Here is a 25,133-nt window from a genome sequence, read left to right on the forward strand (position 1 = left end):
GTTAATGTTAACCTCTTATTTTATTATTTACATTGTAGTGAGGCCTGAAGACCACTAGTGTGCTGGGTGCTGTATGTACACACAGTGAGAGACAGTCCCTGCCCCCAACGACCTGACCACTAAATAGACAAGGCACTTGAAGGGAGCGTTGTTATTTTCCACCATTCACAGATGAGGAGCTGAGAGCTGGCGCTATTGAAGTCTAAGGGTTCAGTGAGAGCAGTGACTTGCCCAAGGTCACACAGGAAGCCAGTAGCAGAGTCAGGACTGAATCCAGGTCTCCTGATTCCCAGTCCAGGGCTCTAACCCCCAAATCACCCCGCTTCCCTTTTCTAAGCAGTCCCTGGAGGGGGGGAGGGTTAAACCATTTATTTCTTGTGGACTATAAGGGCCAGCATTTTATAGGTAGTTAGGTGCCTATCTCCCAATCAGTTGGTGATAGGGACTTAAATGCCTTTAACAATCTGGGCTGAAATCCCTGTACATGGCTTTGAAAACCTAGGGTTGTAGGTCTGAACAGAGCCCTCCTACCCCTCATCCAACACCCCCATTTTATAGCCTGAGAATTCTGTTGACCTCTTTGTGTGCATTAGCGGTTAAGGTCTTCAGCCTCCCCTAACCTGCTGGGTTTGACTGATTTCTGTTGACTTTATGCCGTGAGAAAGTACATGTCAAGTCAGTGACCTTTAATCCTGAAAAAATCCCATGTGTACCTAGAGCAGTGATAGGCAGCCTTTGGCTCTGGCCCCATGTGTGACTCTGAGAGGCCAACAGATCTAAGAGGAGCGTCATATGCCAGTGGCAGATTAACAAATTTGCTGCCCCTAGGCCCTCAAAAAATTGCCGCCACCGCCCTCCCCCCCCCCCCCGCACCAGCTCACCTCTGCTCCCCCGCAGCAAGCCTGGGAGGGAGGGGGGAGAAAGGGAGTTGTGGCACACTCGGGGGATGGCGGAGGTGGAGTGATGGTGATCTGGGGTAGAGGGCAGAGAGCAGTTCCCTGCCCCCCCACCAAAAGAGTTACTCCCCGCGCCTGCCGGCCCCAGGTCACCTCTGCTATCCCCCGAGCGCGCCGCTACTCGCTTCTCCCTCCCAGCACTTTCGTGCAGCAAGCCTGGGAGGGAGATGAAAGGAGGGAAGCTTGGCGTGCCTGGGGGAGGAGGCAGGCCGGGGATTTGGGGAAGGAGCGGAGTTGGGGAGGGGGCGTGAGCAAATTTGCCACCCCTGCAAATTTGCTACTCTAGATCTAGGCGATAATACACCGCTGTCTTATGCCCTACCTAGTCTTGGGCAGGTGGCCCAAGTCCTCTCCATAATGCACACAAAGTGGTGGGGAAAATGCTAAACCCTGGGATCCCTTTCCATCTTCCCAGCAGCCTGGAAGGAAGGGGCAAGCAGCTGATAGACCAAATTAATCCCTAATGTAATTCCATGGCAGTCAGTGGAGCTACACTCTGGATTTGCATGGCCCAGTATTTACAGGGACCTTGCCGACAGCCAGAAAACAATCCCAGGTGCCATCCTGCTGATGCGTTTCCATGGTAGCTTTCAGTGGTGGCATCAGGCTGGGGTTGTGGTGGCCCCACAATGTGACGTACACATTGCTCTTCCAGGATGTCATGCCAGGATTAGTTTTGTGCCTCTGCAAGGCCTGCTGCTGCTGAAGTGGATTTCCAGGTCTCAGAGGGAGAGAGAGGTGGGAGAACCTCCCTCTTCTGGGACATTTCTTCCTTCTGTCAGCAAATAAACAAACAATCAGGGTGGTGCCATTTTGATTCTGGAGCAAAACCCTCCAAGGCTTGGGAAGCTTGATGTAAACTCACGGGAGTTAGTCGCCTCAGTTAGCATTGCGTTGTAGGCAGGCTAAGCACCATAAATTTCCCAGGCAAAAGTGTAATGCCTTTGGCCTAAATTAACACAGACACGCTTCCTGCACTAAGGAAAAATCCCAGCTCAGCACGGCGGTTATGTTTTTAGTTTATCCACAGCCGCAGGCTCTGTTTGGAAGCCAGGTAATTAAGACATACAATGGATTGTTGTTGCCATTGTACATTTTGATTGAAGCGAGCACTAGTGTATCCCAGTCATTTCCACAGCAAAGAGCCTTTGAGCCATTACAGGGCGATCTTTGTCCTGCTGCAGCCAGCGCCACTTTGCGGCGGCAGTTTTCCGTCTGGTGGAAGCCAGTTAGAGTGAAGTCATTTTTCCCAGCACGGGTTGTAAGATGAGGTTCTCCTCTAGCTGGACCCCCACTGGTTGTTTGCAAAGCGCTGAAGCAATGTGGGACTCATTGGAGCGCCGCTGTCTGTGAACTCGCACATTTACCTGAAATTCTGCCAGTGGCTATGAACTCCTAGAAGTTTGGATAAAATGGGGCCCAGCGAGGAGACCAGCCCGCTGCAACGTTGCAAAAGAGAGTCCAAAACCCAGCCGTTGGCAAAGCTGCTTCCTCAGCTCCCTGAAGCTGTCCCATCTTCCTTCAACTATTTAAAATTTCAAGTGGTATCTCTGAGGTCCCCTGCTCTCTGCTGACAGTGGGCACCTGCTGTGCAGTGTGTAGTCACTGTCTTCTCTTCTGCAGGCATCAAGGGCTCAGATGACAACGCCCTGACCCGCAGGCCTGCCCAGAGGCACCGTCTGTCTTCCAGCAACATCAGCCTGGAAGAGGAGGAAGATATGCAGTGCATGGCGGGCCCGCTGGCTGTCTGAAGAGACTCCACCCTCTCTGGGACTGCATGCTCATTCCAGCATCACACTGGAGGGAGGGCAAAGCCCCCCCCAACCACCACACTTCCCCAGCACTAAAGAAATGCAGAGCAGCAGCTCTGTGGGCATTAACACCTCAAATCCAGCTGATGTAGCGATACTGATTTTTACACAATTGAACCTGGACGTCTCATTGCTCCTCTCTGTGGACCCTTTCCCGATATTTATGCTAAGACAAACTGGGCTCACCGTGATCGCAGCGGAAGGGGTTTTGTTTGAATTAAGGAGGAGTGTGAAGCTTTCCAGCCGCCTCCTGACATCTGCCCACGTGCTGAAGCCAAAGGCTACACCCACGCACTCCTGGCCCCTTCAGTGTGGTGACCAGAGAATAGGGGAGGAAAAAGCTGATGTTATGCTCCCTTCCTCCACTCCTGCCTCTTCTCTCCAGTCTGCACCGATACTTTGAGCCTCTAGCTTCTTAGCTGGGCCCCAGGGCAGTGCTGAAAGGTCTGCGTGCATGACCCCGCAGGAGATGTTCCAGGGCAGGAGGTCTGCATGATGTTGAGGGCCTCCCTCTGGGGAAGTAGGAGAGGGGAACAAGCATTCCTCTCCGGGTTGGAAAGGCAGGCGCTGTCTGCACTTGGTGGTTGGTTGAGAGAGGAACATGACTGGGAGCAAGCCTGGCTGCCCATGGGCAGGCTCTCCCTCCCGTGTCCATGTGCATGTAGAGGCACTCACAATTAGCTCACATTCATCTACCTCGCAAGCGTGCAGTATCCACCTCGCTCGCTCAGCTGCACTCACGCTGCTGGTGTAAGTTTCCCCTGGCCTGAGCCACGTAAGGCTAAATCCTGATCTCATCAGAGTCAGTGGGAACGTGGCCATTGCCTTCAGTGAGACCAGGATTCAGCTGCCCGTGCTCGTGATGAGCCTCTGAGGGGCAGGTTCACACACACCCATGGGCCCATCTGTGCTGGTGCATGCAAGCAGATGAGCTTACAAATGAGGGCTGGCATACCTGAGTAGGTGCACTTAAGCGTGCAAAAGACCGTGCATATGTAGGCTTATAGAATCATAGAATATCAGGGTTGGAAAGGACCTCAGGAGGTCATCTAGTCGACCCCCCTGCTCAAAGCACGACCAATCCCCAACTATTTTTTTATTGCCCTAGATCCCTAAATGGCCCCCTCAAGGATTGAACTCGCAACCCTGGGTTTAGCAGGCCAGTGCTCAAACCCTTATGTACATGGCAGCGTGCATGGACCCTGAAGCACGTATGTGCATGTGGTTGTGAGTGCATATTCACGTTTGCCTAGCCCTCCCTTGCCCTGCCAAGTGGTGATGTTTTACCCTGACACCGACCCATGAGGGTCAAGCCTCCAAATTCATGCTTTAAATGCGGCTGATTTCACACCTTCAAAATATCCCCTCGGTCCCCCTTACCCTCCTCCCTCTGCCATCCTGCGGCTCCAGGCCTTTCTTCCTTCCACAAAACCAACCCAAGCAATAACCCAGCTCCCCCACTCTGAGCCGTGACTCAGCAAGACATCAGAGGAAGGGCAATTATTGGCCTGGAGGTGGGGGCTCACTTCTTAATCTTCAGTCCTTGCTTCTGTCTGGTACTTAACTAGAGGATCTGGGGCAGGGAAATGGTAACCTAGTTCCCTACAATGAAAGCCACGGCAGGGGCCCAACAGCCAGCTTCTTGGAGACAGTGAAGGGACTTTTCCACATCGTCCTCCAAACTGCTGCCATGCTGGCTCCATTCGTCTCAGCTGGAGGGGGCTCAGCCCCTGCCGATGCCCCTCTCTCCGGAACAATTGCAGGGACAAACTCAGTCCCTTTCTTTATTCCTTCTCTCTAAAGCACCTTGCCGAGAGCATCGGCAAACAAGGACATGTGCACTGCATGTCCCCCCGACCTCCCACAGCTGGTACTGTTCCTCCCACTCCTCTGCCACTTTTCACTCCTCGGTTTTCCTTTCGATTTCTGGGGGTACTGGCCTGACCTGTTAGTCTTGGAGCAGCATGGCAAAGGGCACAGACTGAGCCTGGGGGTGGGGGGGGGGCTTTAAGAATGCAGGATAAGGCGGGGCAAAGCGTAGCAGACCCCCAAGCGGGCTGTGGCATGAAGTGAACAGGCTGCAACCATTCAGCTTGTCCTTGGGACAGAGGGAAGGCCTGGGCTTCTCCCGCAGTTACCCAGGGGCCCTTTGAGAAGCCCGAGGGCAGGTGCAGATGGGATGCCATGAATCATCTGACTCTTTGTTATATTCCCTACCTGAAATACTCCTCAATAAAACCACTGCGGCAATTGACAGTAGTAGTCGTCGTAGCTTTTTGGGAGTTGGAGCCTTTTGGCCCATTGCTGTAGAATACAAGAGACAGATGAACCAATGGCAGACAGCCCGCTCTCGCTCTGTTTTCTCCATGCTACAGCTGGGTGTCCAGTGTGGGCTGAGCATGATGGAACCCCCCTTTCTGGGGTCTCGGTTCTTTCCCGCAGGAGGAGGAGGGTGGCCAGACCCGAGGTCATGCATGTCTGTGATTCTCACTGTGCAGAGCCCAGAGTGATCCTTGGAGCAGAACGCGGGTGGCACGATCCCAATCTGCAACTGCGGAGTGATTCTATTCCTGCGGGTGCATGCACCAGGGTGCGGGGGATGTACACCCCTGTAGAGGGCCGCCCAGAGGATTCAGGGGACCTGGGGCAAAGCAATTGCAGAGGCCCCTTCCATAAAAAAAAAGTTGCAATACTATAGAATACTATATTCTCGTAGGGGCCCCTGCGGGGCCTGGGGCAAATTGCCCCACTTGCCCCCCTGGGGCAGCCCTGCTCCTGTCTGCACACGGGTGCACTTGGCACAGGCCGTGATGCAATATGTACTTATTGCTGCATGGTTCTAACGGTGAATAAACCTGTTTCTATGGGAAGTGCAGCCACTAGCTGGAATTGTGAGTTGTGTTTGCACAGAGAATGGGGTCGATTTCCTTTACAGTTTTCTGGTCCATTTTTACCTTTTCTAAGGCGCCAGGCCAGGGCTCAGTCAGTGCTACTGATGCTTCCTTTGTGCAAAGAGCTGTTATCCCTTTAGGCTCTTGAAATGTGTTGAACAGCTGCAAGTTCCACTGAAGCCAATGGGGGCTGCAGGTGTTTGGAATCTAGCCCTTAGAAACAGCTTCCATGTTGCATTTCTGTGGCAGAATTTCCCCTTGTCCTGAGTGACCACTAAGGGGGTTGGGGAGGGGAGAGGAGGGGATCCCCAGTCTCTCCAAAGGCTAAAGATTCTGCCCGACAGGAGCACCCCAAGCACACAAATTGTAACTTGTAGTGCCGGGCAGCCTGTCCCATTGGTGCAGGTTAAGGCCAAAGCTGACCAGCTGCAGGGTAATATAGTAAACTCAGTTTCTGTTCCTCTCTCAGGAAAGATTCCATTGTGGGAACTATGGCTTTGGGTTAGAATTTTAAAAACCAGGTGGATCTCTAGGTCTGTTGAGGGCAGCCCTGGGGCTCATGGCAAGTTGCCATGGTGGCCCTCTCTCACCTGGCCAGTTTCTGCCCTGTCCCATGTGCTCCAGCTTTTGCATCAGGCTCTAGGGCAGATTTCCGGTTCTCACCAGTGAGACAACACTTCAGCCTCTCCTTGGTGGAGATTCGCTGGAGCCCAGTCTGAGCAGCCATACCGGAGCTGGGTACTGGCTGGAAATCCAGAGTCTTATCATTGAGCAGATGGTAAAGGCCAGGCCTGGCTCAGTTGTAACATTGACAAGGTGACCTAGTCAGGGGTTTTCCACTTTATCTGCTCTAGGACTCTCAGGTCTCCTGCCTCCCTCTGCTGGTGTGTGTCCCAGAGAGACTGGGGATGGGTTACCAGGCCACATTCCTTGGCTGCAGCATTCTCTCTAGGTAGTGCATAGAGCCGGTTTTGTTTATTCTGCTCTGCCAGTCAGAACTGAAGTGCCTCCTAGTAATTACAGTATAAGGGGAGGGCAGGAGGGTCCGGGTCATATTAGCTGGTTAGATAATTGAGTCATATTCCACCCTTGTTTACACCAATGGAGTAATTCAGTTGGTGGAGTAACTCCAGGTTTGCCCTGGTGGAACGGAGAGCATCATATGGCCCACTGGATAATGAAGCATTTTGTTGCTGGGAGGAGAAGCCAGCCCGTTGAGGGGAACCTGGGGGTTTCTGCTTCCCAGCATCCCTGCATTATATGCTAGCACCAGGGTAAGTTATATGCAAACCTAGGATGACTATGTTACACACTTACCAAGGCTTTCTCTCGCCTGGCTTAAAAGGGGACATAAAGAGCTCTTGGGGTCTGTTTCACCAGGGGCATGGAGAGTGGGAGTCCTGGTGTATTGCAGGGGCAGTTCTCCTGGACTGGGAAGGAATGAAGGTGTCTTTGCTCTTTGCCTTTTCTGACAACCAGGTTCTGGAAGCGAGTGTCTCTTAAGTTTAACAGAGACCTTTAAACCAGCTGAGCCTGTCTGAGCCACACAGGGAGCTGCCGAACAGCAGCAAAGGAACAGGGAAGTGGAGCACTGCATAATACTCACATGAAGTGACTGCTAAAGCTGGTAGTATAGGGCGATTCCTGACTTCACCTTTATCTTACTGCTATAAACTGAACATGTGAATGAATTTGGGTGGCCAGGTGGGCTGATGTGTTGTAGCAACCTTCCCCCATGAGAGATGTGGGTTCACATTCAGTTTGGCAGCATTATGATAATTCCTACTGGGGAACTCTGTCTACCTGATGAGCATTTGGTGCTCAGGAGAAGCCCAGCTGAGATCCTTTGGAAGAGCCATTTGGTGATCAGCATTACCATCTGGTGGTTTGCAGGCAAGCATCGGGCAGGCTGCCAGAGCTTTTCAGGGGAAGCTTACATGACCCCTTGCCACACGTGAAGAGACACTCATCCCAGCCATTTCTAATGGAGTGGTTCTCCAGCTGTGGGCCATGACCCACTGGTCCTATTGGCATCCAGTGGGGGTGGGTGGGCAAAACCTGCCCACTTCTAAAGGACCTCACCCCAGCCTAAGGGGAGGACGCACAGGTCTGGGACACCAAGTAATTACGAGGGACAACTAATGAAAAAACAGGATCGGGAGTGAGGTCATAGGGCTAAACAAAGGGAATCTGATGGGGACACCGAGCAGAGAAACCCGGACAACGCCCACTGCTCCTCGCCATGACCCACTGGTGATAGGGAGAGTCAAAGAACAAAACATTTTGAGCTGCCAGCAATGGGCGACAGGGTTTTAGAGGAAATCTGGAGATGGGGCATCTAACTCTTAGAGTACTTAACAAATGGGGAAAGTTGAAGAACCTCCTCGCTAGCTCAATTCCTTGGGATCTGCAGCACTGTCTTGATAGTGCTTATGTCTCCAGAAGCAAGGTCCTAGTGCTACCAGCCATTCACAGATGCACTTGCCAGCCCTCTTCACTCACTACTCAGTCTAATTAACCTAGATCATCATCTGTCCTGAGCTTGAGAAGAAAGGAAACCAGTTCCAAATCTTGCTTCAAGCATGTTCTTGGTGGTTAAAAGTATCTTTAATGAAAGGTTATCGTGCATCTGTTAAGGGCCAAAAATCTCTCCCTGACACTGAAGGAAATTCAGAATAACTTTACTGACTTCAGCTGAGTTCTCCAGATTTACGGGGGTGCAGTTGAAAACAGGCTTGGGCCCTTGTATCTTAGCCAGGTCGCCAGCCAGACAAAACCTGCACAAGCCAATTTTGCAAGCACTTTTCTGTGTGTGGGCAAAGACGTTTAGCATTATAAAGACACATGCAGCATGAGGGAGCATGAATGGGGATATTTTGCTCGCCCTTTTCATAGCTATGACGATCAGAAAGGTCAGATAAGGAAGAAGCTCCTTTCCCTGTAAGCTCTGAATGGTTTCTCTTCCTAGCGATGAAAATGGATCTAGAGGTTTAGGTTGGAGCATTTGGTACAATGCTGTTCAGCAAGGCAGAATGCAGCTGATCCATGATGACTCAGCTGCTGGGTCTACCTACAGGGCTGGGTCACTGACAGAATGTAGTGATCGCTTACAATCAGCAGGTGGCACGCATTAGTCAGAAACATGGCTGAGGATTAGTCAAAGGATGAAGGGCCCCACATCCTTGCACAAGGGGTCGAAATTATTCTCAATTATTCACTTCTCCCTGACCGAGAGGAGACGCAAAAAAGGAGTTTTACAAAGGGCGGGGGAAGAGCAAAAAAGAGGTTGAGAGCCCACAACGAAGGCTGTGATCAACTCTTAAGTACGACTGATGAAAGAAAACGAATGGAATAATTCTGTGCACCTAGGACAGGGGGAGTTTGATGCTGATGAGTAATTACTACACCATACTTTGCATGTCTATAGCACCGTCCATCGATGGATTGCAAAGCACTGTAAAGGAACTGAAGGATGTTACTTAGATTGTAAGCTCTTTGGGGCAGTGCCCCCTCCCCCGATGGGTGTGTTTGTACAGCACCTAGTACAACGGGGCCCTGGTCCATAACTGGATGCCTAGAGATTACTGCAATACAAATAAATAAATAATGTTCATCCCAATATCCCTTTGAAATAGGTCTGTATTATTATCCCACTCGTGGGGAAACTGAGGCACAGAGTGAGTAAGTGACTTGCTCATTGGTTACCGAGAAAGCCTGTGTTGGATGAAAGACTAGCAACTAGATCCCTTCGAGTCCCAGTCTTGCCCTGTTGCTTGGATGCTGTATCATTGGGGGGGGGGGAGGGAGTGAGCTAATCACTGTGGCCTTAACATGGTGTCTCCTTTTAAAGCTGGGCATTTTATGTTAAAAGGGAAACGCTGATTATCATGCCCCACGGGTATGGGTTTCCTCTGCATTGATCTCGGAGACTGGGGAACCATCACATCAGGGCCAAATCTGGAGAGGCGGGCTCATGATTTAACTTACTTCGACTCAGGCAAGTTCCCATTAACTTCAGGGGAAGATTCCCCTCTGTGGGGATGGAGCCAATGCAGGGTAAGGATGACAGGATTTCCTCTGTAAGTACTGGCTGGGAATCCCCAGGAAGCAAGGCTGCCCTTACTCAGGGCTTTTCTTCACATACAGCGCTGCTGAGGCACAACGGCAGTGCTTTAATAGAGATGCTACTATGCATGGCATAATTAATCCGCCTCCCTGAGAGGCAGTAGCTCTGTTGGTAGGAGGGGCTCTCCAGACCTAGTGCTGTCTACGCTGGGCATTAGGTGACTATAACTACATTGCTCAGGGGAGTGAATTTTTCACACCACTGAGGGACATAGTGAAACTGATGTACATTTGTAATGTAGACCTGGCCTAACAAACCCACCTGATCTCTGGAGGTTTAAGGGCCTCCCTGATTCCTAGTGAAGAAGCACAAGGAATTAGGGTTCTTTATGGGGGAGCAGGTACATTCTGAGTGGCACCCAGGGGTGCTGTGCTGGGAGCACAAAGGAGCATGGAGAAAAGCAACATCTTATTTAAGGAAGGCCCAGTATCATACCCTCTCCTGGGTAGTTCTGCGAGAGCTAATGCTCCCTGATGTCCTGCTTGCTGACCACAAGGCAGTTGCTGTGGTGAAGCTCTCAGGTTGTCTCTGATGGAGCCAGGAAGGAAAATCATTTTCTGTAGAAATTGCGTTAAGTACAAAGCAGCCACTCACAACAGGCTCTCTCCTGTTCCATGTGCTGCCCACCCTGCTGTCAGAGACACATTACCTGGGTGGCACAGGACACTTCAGCTGGTTATTGTTAAAACCCCAGAGTCTGATTTTGCTTAAGTACACAAACCTCCATTCCAAACTGCGTACGAACTTGAAAATGTTTAGCAGGGCGCCTTGGTTGTCAATGTGCTTGGTAACTGCCTAGATGCCACGAGAAAGGACTGAGGCTTTGTGAGAGCTCCCAAAATCAACTCAGTAACACTTTATTGATCACTTCTGTACTGCCTGCCTGTGTCTGCATTCACTTCCCTCGACACACACACACCTTCCCACCAGTAGGAGCACTAGTGTAGACAAGGCTGCAGGTTCTAACCCCTGTCTTGTCTAACCCTGCTCGCAGGGCCGGCTTCAGGCACCAGCATGGCAAACAGGTGCCTGGGGCGGCCAATGAAGAGAGGGGCGGCATGTGCGGCCATTCGGCGGCAATTCGGCAGCGGGGCCGTCACTCCCTTTTGGAGCGAAGGACCTGCCGCCGAATTGCAGCTGTAAGAAGTGGCGGTAGAGCTGCTGCCGATTGCGAACAAGGCTGCTTTTTGGGGGAGGGGGCCACTTGGGGCAGCAAAACCGCTGGATCCGGCCCTGCCTGCTCAGAGCAGCTGTAAGGTGACATGGAGGTTAGAACACTCGCAGCTGCTAGTGCTTTGTTCACACTAGAGTGCCCCCTTTTGCTAGCATTGGTAGAGCTGGATCAGTGGGTGCAAAGGTGGGAAATTTTAGGGAGTGCAGGGATGGAAAAAACAGAAAAGTTCTAAGAGCATCCCCACTAGGTGTTGAAATCTCCATCATTGGAAGTTTTTAAGAGCAGGTTAGACAAACACCTGTCAGGGAAGGCCAGATAATACTTCGTCCTGCCATGAGTGCAGGGACTGGACAAGATGACCTGTCAAGGGCCCTTGCAGTCCTGTGATTCTATGAGCATTGGCATAACACCTAAACCCTTGCCCCAGCAATGCATGTCTTGTGCTCACTGGAAAACCTGGGCTGGATTCTCTGCTGGGTTGCCTCCCCTTTGGTTGGTCCAGAGTCCTGGGCATGAATGTGGAGGGGATGGTCCAAGGCTATCGCAAAGTGCTCTTTCAAACATGCTCCTTAGCTGCCACTCCCAGGTTGTTCACAGGCTGCTTTGGAGGCCTGGGGCACCAGAGCTGTTATCCCACAGGGATACTTTATTTGGAGAATCAAAGGATGAAAGTAAATTTACGTTATCCTGATTTTCCTGTTTTATTTTTCGCACTAGGGCAGCACCTTACGTGTCCCTGGGCAACCCCCACACAGCCTGCATGGTATATTGCAACCTGCACTGTTTGCTTGTGGGCAGGGTGGGTCAAGACCCCTCTGTGCCAGATCTGCAGATGGTGTGAGTCTGTTACAGCCCCAGCAGAGCAGCAGCGCACGCTTTTGGCTCCACGGGCTCCCTGTGCATCAGCCAAGATAGCAGCCGTCACATTTGTATAGGAATGTGTAGAGCCCAATCCATCCCTGGTGTGACTCTGTGGCACATGGCTGGCGAGGATGCACTGTATGATGCTGTTGTATGGAAGTCGCTATGCAAACCCCAGTGGTACAGTATTGGGGCGGTTGTTCTCCCATTTCAGGAAGAGATCAGAAGCTGCTGATCACTATCACGTGGCAAGGAGTGGCCGGCAAATATCAGCCCCGACCGGCCTGCATCTCCACAGTAATTCAGTGAACTGCCTTGACATGGCTCAGGAGCTGAAGAAAAACCAAAGCTACACAGTCTCAGCTCTTCCCTCCCCTTCCAGTCCTTCACCGGGTGGGGCCGGAGGGGAGTTTTGTTTATCCCTTTTGCTTCCCCCATGGTGCAGCCCAGTTGCAGCACTGTGATGACTGATTAACAGGGATTTGGGCTGCCAGGAGTGTGTGGCCATATGGCCGTCCCATTGGAGGGTGGGCCCAGACGTAGAGCTGAGGGCCAGCAACCCTTGCATCCTAAACTCCATCTCAAGAGCTCCAGCTAACCTGGGGCAGTGCTGGGCTTCGGCAGCGTCTCCCACTGACCCATGTTGGCTGTACTGGGGAATGTGCTGTGGACGGCACTCTGCTTTTCTCTCTTGAGCTGGAGTTATTTTTCATTAAGGACTCTTAGAATAACTGGCTTGTGGGGACAGAGAGGCAGGGAGTCATTATAGGGGAATGTGACTGTAACCGTCTTAATTAAAGCACAGCAGAACCCAGCAGTCTCTTTGATTGAGGGGTCTGTCAGCCCCTCGCCCCCTTTCAGTTTTCTGCCTGAGCTAATGACTTCAGGTTACACACAGAGGTCACAGCTTCATAGAGCCCAGGCAGGTAAGTCGAAGAAGGGCCCATTTCCTCCCAGATGCCAACTCCACTGACTGCAACAGGGCTGCCGCAGGGGTGAATTGGGCCTCCAAATGCTTAGCAGCATGAAAGGCTTGCTATTAATTCCTCCTAGAGCAAGGAGAGAGCCTCGGGAAGAGGGGAACCTCTGTTCAGCAATGCTGCCTCCCCCTCCTCATCCTCTCCTAGCAGCAGACAGGGTAGGCAATTGGAAAGAAGCCCCCTTCCCTGGGCAGCAAGAAGGGGCTGCTAAATGGAGTTTAACTGGGCAGAGGGGATCCCGAAATTTGTCCCAAGGGAGTGGAAAGCCGAGGGTTTAAACCATTCCCTTCTTTTCAGGGCATCGATCATTCTGGTTGTCAAGTTGGGGAGGTTTTGGCAGCAGTTTCTTTGGCATCGCGATGAATAATAGGCATCTGTGAGCTATTCCAACCGGACTTTAATTTGTCTTAATGAAACTCAGGGCAGTCGTCCCACCTGGCCCCTCTGTTGCTGCTACTGCGTAAATCAGTGGACGGCGATCCCCCACATACCAGCTCCATCCCCTTCGAAATCAAACCGGGCCCCGCCTTAGCTGGGATTTAGATGGGTGCTCTTTCCTAGCCTCCAGATGTTAAACATTCCGATCCGCCAACAGCAACTTACTAGGGAAAGGGGGAGAGGAAAGAGGGGGAAGAAGAAAGAGAGAAAAAAAAAGTTTGTGCAAAGTGGCAGAACTGCAGATGAAACTGGCAGGAGACTGAGCTCTCCATGGAGATCAATGGGCCAATGGCAAGGATGGAAGCTGTTTATAGGGGAGGAGCGTCTCCATAGCATCCAGAGAAGCCTTTTTGAGCAGCTACTTAATGACAGTCATTCTGCTGCTTACAAATCACTGCAGCTCTGCCATAAAGGAGCTCTGGCACCACTTTGGGTAATAATTTATCCAAAGGGGGAAAAGTAGAAATTCCCTTTTTTCCAGAACATTCCTGCTGAGCTGTGAACTTTGGAAGCCGTGGGACTTTGGTAAGGATCAGGTAAGGACCCCAGAAATATTTAGAGAGCTCATTTTTGTGGCAAATGCATTTAGCTTTATTTCTGCAGCCCAGGACATTGGAACGTGCAGATATTTTTTTCTGCTGCTGAAGGTGTCATACCGGCTAACCTAACCAAGGCCGTAAGTAAGAGAATTTCTTTAAAAGTTAATGTGTAACTACACCGTAGTTTGGGGGTTTTTTTTACTTGCAGGTGCATTTAGACAGAGCATTTCTTTTTCCCACTGCACAAAAGTATTCTAGAATTTTAATGGGTTGGGGCAGTAACACCTCCGATTTTTGCTCAGTTTTGCACCTTCTGTGTGTTAACGAAAGGGTGGCTCTGTTGCAAATTGTCACTTGCTGGGAGCTCCTGGATTGTTACTTTTTTTTTTTTTATTTTGAATCTCCAGCATTTTATCTTAGTTATTTAACAGCTACATTAGCCAAATAAGACACTAGCAGATTTTACCATTACACCTGGCTGTTAGCTTGGCACAGAAGAGATGCTACACACTTCTTTGGCCTGAAATAACATTTGTATTCTATTTGTGACTGCATTTCTCTTTGGAAGAAATACACAGTTATGACTGCCAAAGCAGTCGAAGGGATTTAGATGCATCTTCCATTAAAATGAATAGATGCTATACCTCTAAATCCCCTGGGTTGCTATAACTATCTTTATACACCTGTTGTTTTCAAAGATGGCAGGGCCCTGCATAAAGGAAAAAAAGGAAATGGAAATTAGTAATCTAGGAAATACTCAGGGCACTTTGACAAATGCAGGAGGCTATTATTTTAGTTTGTTGCCCATGGAATTAAAGTCCACCAAGCAACGTGTTAGCAGCCAGAAGGAGAAATAAGTCTCTGGTTTGGTGTAATGCTCTCATGGTAATTCTAATACAGTGTCAATAGCATCAAAGCTGCTTGGATTCTGGTGATTCAGACGATATCTTGCTGTAAATGGCACAAGTGAACTCCGTCCGCCTTGTGTGGGAGGCTGGATGGAGACTCAACCATCCCTGGCGTGACTTTGGTGTCATCTGCAGTGGCACACCAGGGATAAATGGAGCCAGGCTCTTTGTGAGCATCAGATTGAATACCTGTTGACTATTGTGAGTTTCCTGTTTGTCAGGGATCTTGAAACTTTTCATGTTGTTCTTGCAGATTGCCCCTTTCCCCCCTCCCTTCCCCCACCTTGGTTCACCCCACACCTCCTGAATGTTGGACCTGCCCATTCTGGCCTCCCCAGACATGGCTGACAGCTGGTTGAACCTGCAGTCAGAGGAAGAAAGAGGGCAGGAAAGCAGCATGGGGGACTCTGCCAACCTGGACGACAGCCTGACCAGCCTACAGTGGCTGCAAGAGTTTTCCATCATCAATGCCAACGTGGGCAAGTCTTCCTCTTCTCCCAGCAGCTCGGACCCTCATGGCTACCACAAGATCCCTGGCTCTGCTGCTCCTTGCTCACCCTTGGCTGCTGACCCAGCTTGCATTGGCATGCCCCACACCCCTGGCAAGCCCATTTCATCTTCCACCTCCAGGACTACTCACCTGGGGATGGGCATGCAGGTCCAGCCCTTGGAAGACATAGATTACAAGACCAACCCCCATGTGAAGCCCCCTTACTCCTATGCAACGCTCATCTGCATGGCCATGGAAGCCAGCAAGAAAACCAAAATCACCCTTTCGGCCATCTACAAATGGATTACGGACAACTTCTGCTACTTCAGACACGCTGACCCCACCTGGCAGGTAGGGATCCCAAAGAGCCACTGTCCCTCCCTCTCTGCATCTGTCCCTAAAGATAGGCATGTGCTGGTGGGGTTGGGGCAGACTTGCCCTAGCTGGTCACACACTGCAGTAACGGTGCCAGTAGAAGAACTTGGGCAAATAGATGAAGTCAGGTATTCCTCCAGAGCGCCATCTCCAAATTGGCCCAGAGCAGTACAAGAAGGAGCAATGCAGATCATGTTCCAACATTGTTCATCTAGCATCCATTCCACATATGTTTAAAGGTGCATCGGGGCTGTGCTGCCAATTCTAAATGGTTCTGCAGAAGTGGGATTCTTCTGTTGATATATTAACATTGGCAGCAGACCTTCTAATGATGGCACTCACAGCAGCAGTTCGTTCTTTCTTTCTTTCTCTTCAAGATGCAATTAATGACTTTTGGTGTGTTTCCTGCCCAGGTCTTTTGCCTTGAGTGAACATTCTGTAGCACGCAGAAGCTGCTGTAAATGAGACCTTAGCCCAATATAAACAGGAATTTACCCTTGTAAAAGTTAGCCATTATCTGTCACTCCTCCAGTGCTGGACAGAGACTGAGATTGGCGACAAAAGGACAAATTCTCCTCTGTTACATCAGCACACTTCAGTGGTGCTGCACCAGTGTACTGGAGAAGAGAATTTGGCTCAGAGAGCGCAGAAAGGAGAGGAGAGGGACAGGGGGAAAGAAAAAGACAGTGGAGAAGAAGGGATGAGATTGGGGAATAATGACAAAGGGAAGATGGGAAAACGAGCTGAAGGGAGATTGTATCTGAGGTGTTTAAGTTCTGTATCAGGATCAGAGACCCCAGGGAGGCTCCCCTATTCCAGAGATTAGAAACCCAACAGTGCCTTGAAAGGTGGCTTTGACCAGGCGAGCTATTGGCCGCAGTGAGAAGGCCATTATCCCGCGACAGGCCACTGCCATTTTGATGATACTGAAAGGTACAAATTCTGCTGTGAGCAGTTGAAACTCCTCCCTGCCGCTTGACGGCGCTCCCATTGGGAGCATCTCCATCCCTGAGCACCACCTCCTTGTTCTCTTCAGACGTACGAGCTGGCAGCCCTAAAACTGAGGACTTGTTTCTTCAGTCCCCTGATGGATTAGTGAATTCATCAGATCTCTGAGCCAGCAATTTCTACAGCCACAAAGGAAAAGATCTAGGGGAAGGGTTAATACCTTCATGCAGAAAATCCCAGATCAGCAGTGTTTAGAGCCACAAACACTGTTCCTTTCCAACGTATAGCACAATGGAAAAGCTGTGTCCCCTTTCAGTACAGAGCCTCATATCCTTCAGGGGCTTGTGGCATGAGGAAGAGGAAAGGTTTCATCACTGTGATGAGAGCCCTGAGCCTCAGTGTTCCTTTGTCTTGCCTTCCTTCTGCCAATGGAAAAACATGTCCAGGGCCAGCTTCCTTTGCCTTCTGTTCGAAGGAGGAACAACTTCCCTAGATGGCTGGAGATCCTCATAACAGAGATAATGATAAGTAACACCCTGCACTCCTTTCAAGGCTGAACCCTGCCCTAAACTGGCTGCAGCCTGAGAGTTAACCTGAAGATGTTCCCCAGGCCGGTGGGGGGAATCACTGGACCAGGTTCATCTCTGGTCATAAAGCCACCTTAGGCCTCCTAGGGAACATATTCACCACAAGGACCTTCCCCACCTACACTGGCTCCATGCCCTCCCCTCCCTGGAACTCCTGGCGCAGGAGGCGTTCCAAGGGTGTGTCATGGGGAGGAGGAGGCGTGGCCAGGCTGTTCCCACACCGTGGTTAATCCCAGGCTGCTGCAAGGGCCATATTGGCCATGGCAGGCAGGGTGCCAGTGGAGTGTTGCCCTCGCCTGCGCTAGAGACTGAGCTGGTTCTGGCAACCCCAGGATAGGAGAGGTTCAAGAGCCTGTTGGAGCCTACGCTGGGCGCTGCAGCAGCACAGGAGTGAATCAGGCCCATCAAACCCAGGTTCTCATGGCAGTGGGCACTGGCCAGCCACAGACGAAATGGCTGCAAAATCCAGTTTCCACGGTTCAGCTGCCTGCTTTCCCCGTTAATGTGCCAGCTCCTTCTGGCATCAGCCGTCCTTTTAAGAGCTTGGAGAACAAGGAGACCAGACCTGATCTGCTCAGGACTTGACTCCAGAATTGTTCTGGGTTTAAACAAAATCAGTCAGACAAAACAAGGAGCTGCACCCAGGCTGAGGTTAGCTAAGCCTGGCAACATCCATGGGATCATGCCTAGATCAACCAGTGCCCACTGCCTCCAATTCAACCTCACTCGCTTTACTCTGGGGTGAATCCTGGGCATCTCCAACCTCCACTTTGTGCTTATAATAGCGCCCCAATCTCCATTCTGGGCTGGCATGTTCACCACCAAATGGGAGGGGGCAGCAGTGACTGGTTCTGCTCTCACTTACTCCATAAATTGGGAGCAGTTCCATTGGAGCCAGCAGGGTCACACTCAGAGTATGAGTGCTGGCAGAGTAGGGTGGAGTACGGTCACAAAGGCTGCGAGCAACAGCGACTGAGGGAAACTCACCTCGATAAAGAACCGCCACAAATAAGCATTCTTATCTGTTTACATCCCCTAGAATTAGCAAGTCAGCATTCTTGGGCCCTGGGGAATATACAAGAGGAGGCAAGTGGTAGTATTTTGACTTCTCCTCCGAATTCTGGATAATTACCATATTTTCAATTAAATGGGTTTATTTAAAAAAAAAAGTTCTCAATCCCTCTCTGCAAAGGTGCAGGTGGCTAGCATGCTTGTTGCAGGGAGGAATGATAAATATGCTAACTGGCTGGGTAATAATCAACTGCAGGCAAGCCAGGCTGAATGAAATTTGGGGGTGGGGGTGGAGAATTTGGCCTGGAATTCTCTGACCTTTGTAAAATTTCATTAAACAGTAAATTCTGAATCCCTGGAGTCTGGAATGTTTGCTGGATTTCCCTCCCCCCTTCTTTCCTATTCTCCCACCGTAGGTGTGTTCTCATCCCTCTACCCCAATTCCTGTAAGTGGAGACAGACTCAAAAGGTCATGCCACCCATACACAGGGGGAGATGGATAGATTCCTGTGGGAGCTGCATGCTTTGGAGAGGAGCCAACTTGCCCAGGGAGTTTCAGCCTGGAGGAGGGGTGTTGGTTTTTTGTAGTTTGTAAGGGCTCCAGGCATTCAAGCTTTGTTTTTGCTATCCGGCAATACAGATTATGGATGAATAAGCATAAAGATATCCAGGCAACATTAAAAAAAAAAAAAAAGCCCTTCACCATATCCAATCTCTTTACACCCTCTTGGCTTTGTATAATGTAACACAGCGTTATTTACCCAATAACCGAGTTTCCTTTCTGATTATGCACATCACTCTAGACATTCATGTTTTTCAGAGCAGCTCGACGGGAAGCAGAAAGTTCCTTTTCCTTTTTTCTTTTTTGCAGCTGTTTTGATTTGTGTTTGGGAAGATACAGACAGTGATTTCATACCAAGCTTTCCTAAGCCTTGTGGACAAATTCAGCAACGGTGCTCAAAACGGGAGCAATTAATGGGGGTGCAGACACAATGCAAATGGGTGTCCATGGCGAAGACCAACCCCATGTACAATCAGTTCCTAGTCAGAGTAGAGCTAATCAGCATGTGGGCCTGTGCATTGAGGGGCATTTCTGAGGAAAGGAGCATGCAAGCCTAAGTGGGATCTAGGTGCCGTGATGACACCTGAGGAGTAGGGTATCTACACTTGGCTATTTTTGCCAATTCATTTCCCACTGTTGCGAATACTGGTGCAGCTCACACCCCATCCCGCCTTTCCATGGGACTGATCCAAATTCAAGAGAAAAGACTCCTGTTGAATTCAGTGGGCTCTGGACCAGGCCCCTTGGCTCTGGCTATTTTGGATCAGTTTGGAATGGAGGTGGCTGTCTTCCCTTTGGCACTCGCACGGCTCGCCAAGGAGGTTTCTGCTCTGCCACACAACTCAGGATTTGGCCTGGGATGTGTTTTCCTGTTGCAGCCCTCTCTGTCTCCCGATTGTTGGAAGCTCCCTGATGGTCCTATGTATCTTCACCCCACTGGAGGGGTTTATGTTTTGTAATGGATCATTTACAAAGTTGCACATGTCCAACCTTGCTGTTTTCTTTTGGGTTTAGAATTCCATCCGGCACAACCTATCCTTGAACAAGTGCTTCATCAAGGTGCCGCGAGAGAAGGACGAGCCGGGAAAAGGTGGATTCTGGAAGATCGACCCTCAGTACGCAGATAGGCTTATGAATGGGGCCTTCAAGAAACGCAGGATGCCCCCTGTGCAGATCCACCCGGCCTTCACCAGCAGAGTTCAACAAGAAGCCGGGACTGCTGCCAACCAGGCAGCATCCTCTTGGTCCAACGACAGTGTCCTGAATGTCAACATGGAGTCACAGCAGCTGCTCAAAGAGTTTGAGGAAGTCACGAGTGACCAGAATTGGAACCCAGTGGATGGGAAAATGAGTCACAAACGTAAGCAGCCATTGCCCAAACGGATGCACAAGACAGCTCGTCTCTCTAGCTCCCCCTTGCTCACCCAGGAAGAACAAACAGAGCTTGGCTCATTGAAAGGTGACTTTGACTGGGAAGCTATCTTTGACACCACCTTGAATGGTGACTTCTCCACTTTTGAGGATCTGGAGCTCACGCCTCCTATTAGCCCAATAACCAGAGATGTGGACTTGACAGTGCATGGAAGACACATTGACTGTCCACAGGAATGGTGCCCAGTCGGGCAAGATCAGGTCCTAACAGAATCCAACCAGAACAACTTAGACTTTGATGAAACCTTCATGGCCACTTCTTTCCTTCAGCATCCCTGGGATGAAGAGAGAAACGATTATCTATCAAATTCTGTCAACATGAACCAGTTGTTTGAACTCAACGACTCTTCTTTGCCCACAGACATGAGTGACTGGAGCAGTATGGGATCTTTTTTATAAGAGGCTGCTGATGGTTAGAAGGATCAGGTTAAACCCAGGTAGACTTTATCTATTAGCAAGATACTCCCATTGCTGCTGGAGATTACAAGGGACAAGATCTCTAGAAATGGGGAAATACACGTTGACTTTTATCAGCTGCAAAGTATGGTTATTCTCAGAAACTCCAGAAGAAACCCAGAAGATTTGGCTGGTTATATCTGTAAGCAACACATCAGGAGAAGTCTCTGCCTCTTGGGTTTCCCTAAGAAAAGAAATAACTACTTATTTTGGGACTCTGGTTTTTTAAAGAAATGTAGATTATCCTACGCTTTGTGGGAATGGAAGAAGCATATATTCCCTCTAGGAAAAAAGGAGAACAATTGCTAAGTTACATGCAAGAGCTGAGATTTCCTGATGACTTTGGACATTGTAGACGATGTGCAATTTCCTTCTCCTTCTTCTCCCCCTCTCTCTCTCTTAATTTTTTTTTCTGTCCAGGGATATTCCCAGGTATAACATGAGATAATTAAGTAGCAGGTAAATAAAAGTCCCTTCTGGGTTCTATAAGTTCAACCTCCCTCCTGAATTGGGGCTAGGGAAGAAGACGAGATCTGTAAAATCAGATGCAAATCAGCAAGTCAGCCTCTTCAGATGTTTTTGTATAGTCTATTATATATAAATATATATCTATTCAAAGAAACCTATATTTTTAGCACAATCAGTAGAATATCTTTTTGATGGGATGGCAGTGGAAATGAGTTTTTTTCTGTGCTGTATAAAGACTAATGTTAATTGTTCTGCAAATTAAAAATGAAGCGTGTCAAATGTTTATTGTAACAAAATATGCAAAGGAAAATTCCTACATCAGAAGCAATGGATTTCTTTAAGGACCGAGAAAAGGATGAAGACAAGAGAGAAGGAGAAGAGACTTGACTTTCTCCAGATTGTGCTCTCACTTATTTTTGTATCCTGAACTCCTTGCCTCGTGTCATGAGCGACTGTATTTGCTGTAAGGCCTAGAATGGTGTCACTGTGAACCTACTACATTTCTGAATGATTGACAAAGCAATGTTCTATTTTCTGATCAGAAACTGTGAACCGAAAGCATCCCCTTCATCAGCCTGTACGTCAGGCTCTGAACAGCCTTTGCGACGATCCGGGAGACAAATCAAGTTATGGGTGATTAAGAACTAAGCTTCCTTCTCCCTCAGTGAGACAGCTGTGATCAAACGTTGCTTTCTTTTGAAATTGTTATACTGGGGTTTCCCATGCAGGGGGATGCTCACCAGCTCTTGGTGATTTTGTATTTTATTTAAACGAATGTTCTTGTATGAGACTAATGAAAAATGAAATCTGGATCTGGGGCTCAGTCAGGGAGTAAGAGGCCAAAGACTGTGTGTGCAACAAACATTAGATACGAACAAAAGCAGAGTTTAGAATCCCTTCTCTGCCTTACCTAATGTGTCCCCTTTACTCTGCTCCTCTCCTAAAGTAATAATCAGTCTGACCACTCACCATGTCCAACCTGCTGCGCAAAGGTTAACCAGTCAATGCTCACAGCACCCCTGCAAGGTAAGTATTATTATCCCCATTTTACAGATGAGGGTGACAAGGCAGGGATCAATTAACTGATTTGCCCAAGGCCTAACAGCACAGCCTCACTCCCAATCCTGTGACCATACTGCCTCTTAAAGGTGTGAAGGGGATGCCGGCAGGCTAAAGGTTTCTCCAAAGCAGATAGAAAATATCATGGTGTTTTTGAGTGACTGGAAAGACAGAGCAAGGAGAGGCAAAGTGCCTGACTCCTTTCTCGAGATGTTGAACAACCCGGGATCAGAGCCTCAGCTGGTGAAAATTGCTGTAGCTCCACTGAGTTCAACAGAGCTATGCTAATTTACCTGCCGAAGATCTGCCCCTAATTGGTTTGCTAATGGGAGTGTGGAGAGGTATCTGTGAAATATGCATAGGCAGCAAAGAAATATTCTGGTAGTTTAAAAATAAAAAAATCTTGCTCAAACTTGAATACAAGCTCTAGAGAATCAGATTCTAAGCCTCTCTGTTGGTACAGGCAATATAGTTAACGTAACATAGCTGCTAGTTAGCAGAAAGAGGAGGTTACTTTGGAGTGTGTTAGACTTGTTGAAAAACATAAAACTATAAACTTTTTTTGTTTGTTTGTTTAGAAACTATAGTAAGAATTAAGGAACTTTGATGTGAGCAAACTAACTTAGCTGGAGTCTAGTTGTCGTTTAAAAAAAAATAGCCTGATTTAATGCTGGAAAAGACAACCCTTGTATTAACTTGCATTCAAGGTCACAGAGGTCGGAAATGCAATGCCTCGCATATGGGTTTTCAGGTACACAGGGCTAGAGCCTCAGCTGGTGCAAATTGGCCTAGCTCCATTGAGGTCAATCGAGCAACTGACACTTACAGCAGCAAAGGATGTTGACCCATTGATCTCCATACAAGTGGCTGCTGGAGTGGGGTGGAGCTCTTAAGGTGTGTCTACACTTCAAAAAAAAAAAAGACCTGTGGCATGGCCGTGGCTGGCCCAGGTCCACTGGCTTGGGCTCAGGTTGCAGGGCTAAATATTGCAGCGGGAGCCTGGACTCTGAAACCCCATGAGGGGGATGGGTCTCAGAGCCTGGACTCCAGCCCAAGCATGAACATCCACACTGCAGTTTTTAGCCTGACAGCAAGAGCCCTGCAAGCCCAACTCGATTAACCTGGGCTCTGAGGCTCATTGGAATGAGATTCTTCTTGCAGTGTAGATGTAATCTTAGGGTCCATGGTTTAGGCAATGCTCTCCTGGATCTGGCAGACAATCAAAAGATACAAGCTGCAATGACAGCCAAATAGCTCCAAAGGGTTGGTCCCGTTAGTCCTCTATAAAATGAAGAAGTAGGGTTGGAATTTTAACCATCTCATGTACTTAGTGAACAACCTCCAAAAAACCTCTGCAAAAACTAATGGGGGTACCCTCCACCATCCGGCACTGCTTCGAGAGCTGGCTGCATTTCCACCCAGTGAGATATGGCTTTCATCTCCATTCCAGGACTACCGGTGATCAGACTGGGCCTAGTCCAGTGTTTTGTTTCTTTTTTGTAATGCTTCATTTTTTTTTGTTTCTTTCTCCTGTTTTGGGGCCCGTTTCACACAGATGCTGGAAGAACTACAAAGATACGTGTGCAATTTAACCTTTTTCATGGAAAGCTATTCACAATTAAAAAACATGTTAAATGAAAAACTGGTTTTGCCTCTTTGTTTCCCTAAAGCACTGATCTTGAGTCTCTTTCTGTCTAGTACTTATATGGCCCCCCCATTTACCATGGCAGCCAAACCCCTCACAATATAGTTAATACATTTATCCTCACCGCACTCCTGTGAGGTTGGCCAGCGCGGTTGTCTTCATTGTATAGATGGGGAATGGTGGCACAGACAGGCTAAGTAACTTGCCCAAGGTAAGACCGAATGTCTGTGGTGGAATGGGGACTTCAACTCTGGTTCTCCAAGTCCAGAGAGTGCCCTAACCACTGGACCAACTTTCTTCTCTTTTCATGAAAGTATAAGATTTTTAGGGATGGGAGAAGGACATCAGTCTGAGGGGCCAAGATGTAAAATGCAATATTATTATTATTATTTCTACTGCAGTAACTAGAGGTCACAGAATGTAGTGGGGTCACCCAATGAAATTAATAGACAGCAGGTTTAAAACAAACGAAGTATTTTTCACACAACGCACAGTCAACTTGTGGAACTCCTTGCCAGAGGATGTTGTGAAGGCCAAGACCATAACAGGGTTCAAAAAAGAAAGTCTATCAATGGCTATTAGCCAGGATGGGCAGGGATGGTGTCCCTAGCCTCTGTTTGCCAGCAGCTGGGAATGGGCGATGGGATGGATCACTTGATGATTACCTGTTCTGTTCATTCCCTCTGGGGCACCTGGCATTGGCCACTGTCAGAAGATAGGATACTGGGCTAGATGGACCTTTGGTCTGACCCAATATGGCCGTTCTTATGTTCTTAAAGCCTAAGGCCTCTCATGTGTTGAGAAGAAAAGCTTGAAAACATGACCTAAGTGTGCCTGACTCTGCATAGATCCTGCAGTAGTAGCTTTGTGGAGTGTGAACTGCCTCATTCATCTTAATGGGGTGTTAACACCAAGACTCATGGGGCTGGGAGGCCTGGCTAACACTAACCCTAGCAGAACTTTGTGTGTGTGTGTGTGTGTGTGTGTGTGTGTGTGTGTGTGTGTGTGTGTGTGTGTGTGTGTGTGTGTGTGTGTGTGCACATGCAAGGGCCACCAAAAGTGCCACAGGCTCAGCCCACCCAACCAGGTATGCCTCAGTTACTGGGATAAGTCCTGGGAGATGCCCCTGCTACAGCACCTGTCTGAGGGTGGGGAGAGGGGACCCCCGCAGGGAGCAGAAACTCCTGGGAGCGAAAGTGAGGCCCCATGCCACTGCTTCAACCTCTCTGGTATGAGTAAGGGGCCCCCATGTCACTCAAAGTGAGGAGATGGGGCCACAGCATGGGGTAGAGCCAAAAAAGGTCCTGTGTCTTGGTGGGTCTAGGCCCCCGTATTGCCTTAATCTGTCTGTACAGTATCAACACACAGTAAGAATCAGTGCTGAAGACATTACCATCTAACTACTAGACAAACGGAG

At 49.3% G+C, this 25,133-nt stretch overlaps 2 protein-coding genes across 3 annotated transcripts in view; both read left to right on the forward strand.

Moving 5' to 3' along the window:
- RNF157 (ring finger protein 157) overlaps nucleotides 1–7,675 on the forward strand; it is a 91,715-nt gene extending 84,040 nt beyond the window's left edge. Inside the window, exon 19 of one of the 2 annotated variants that reach the window (XM_050919314.1) lies at nucleotides 2,580–7,675. In XM_050919314.1, coding sequence (XP_050775271.1) covers nucleotides 2,580–2,707 — 128 coding nt within the window. In that variant the 3' untranslated portion in view covers nucleotides 2,708–7,675. The remainder of the gene's footprint in view (nucleotides 1–2,579) is intronic. The other variant, XM_050919315.1, reaches the window with a different exon arrangement.
- Nucleotides 7,676–14,893: 7,218 nt separating this feature from the next.
- Nucleotides 14,894–23,707, forward strand: FOXJ1 (forkhead box J1). Its single transcript, XM_050919371.1, has 2 exons — nucleotides 14,894–15,525; nucleotides 19,672–23,707. Exons 1-2 carry the CDS (start codon nucleotides 14,992–14,994, stop codon nucleotides 20,485–20,487), a joined length of 1,350 nt encoding a protein of 449 aa, XP_050775328.1. The 5' UTR covers nucleotides 14,894–14,991; the 3' UTR covers nucleotides 20,488–23,707.
- Nucleotides 23,708–25,133: the final 1,426 nt, after the last annotated feature.

This window comes from Gopherus flavomarginatus, chromosome 12 (genome assembly GCF_025201925.1).
Source record: "Gopherus flavomarginatus isolate rGopFla2 chromosome 12, rGopFla2.mat.asm, whole genome shotgun sequence".
In the NCBI taxonomy this organism is placed as follows: Eukaryota; Metazoa; Chordata; order Testudines; family Testudinidae; genus Gopherus; species Gopherus flavomarginatus.

What these genes read in the sequence shown, in the direction of transcription:
- FOXJ1 (XM_050919371.1), top strand. Translation starts at nt 14,992, where the DNA reads ATGTTGGACCTGCCCATTCTGGCCTCCCCAGACATGGCTGACAGCTGG. An exon ending in ACGCTGACCCCACCTGGCAG is followed by an intron (nt 15,526 to 19,671) that starts GTAGGGATCCCA and finishes TTTTGGGTTTAG; the next exon opens with AATTCCATCCGGCACAACCT.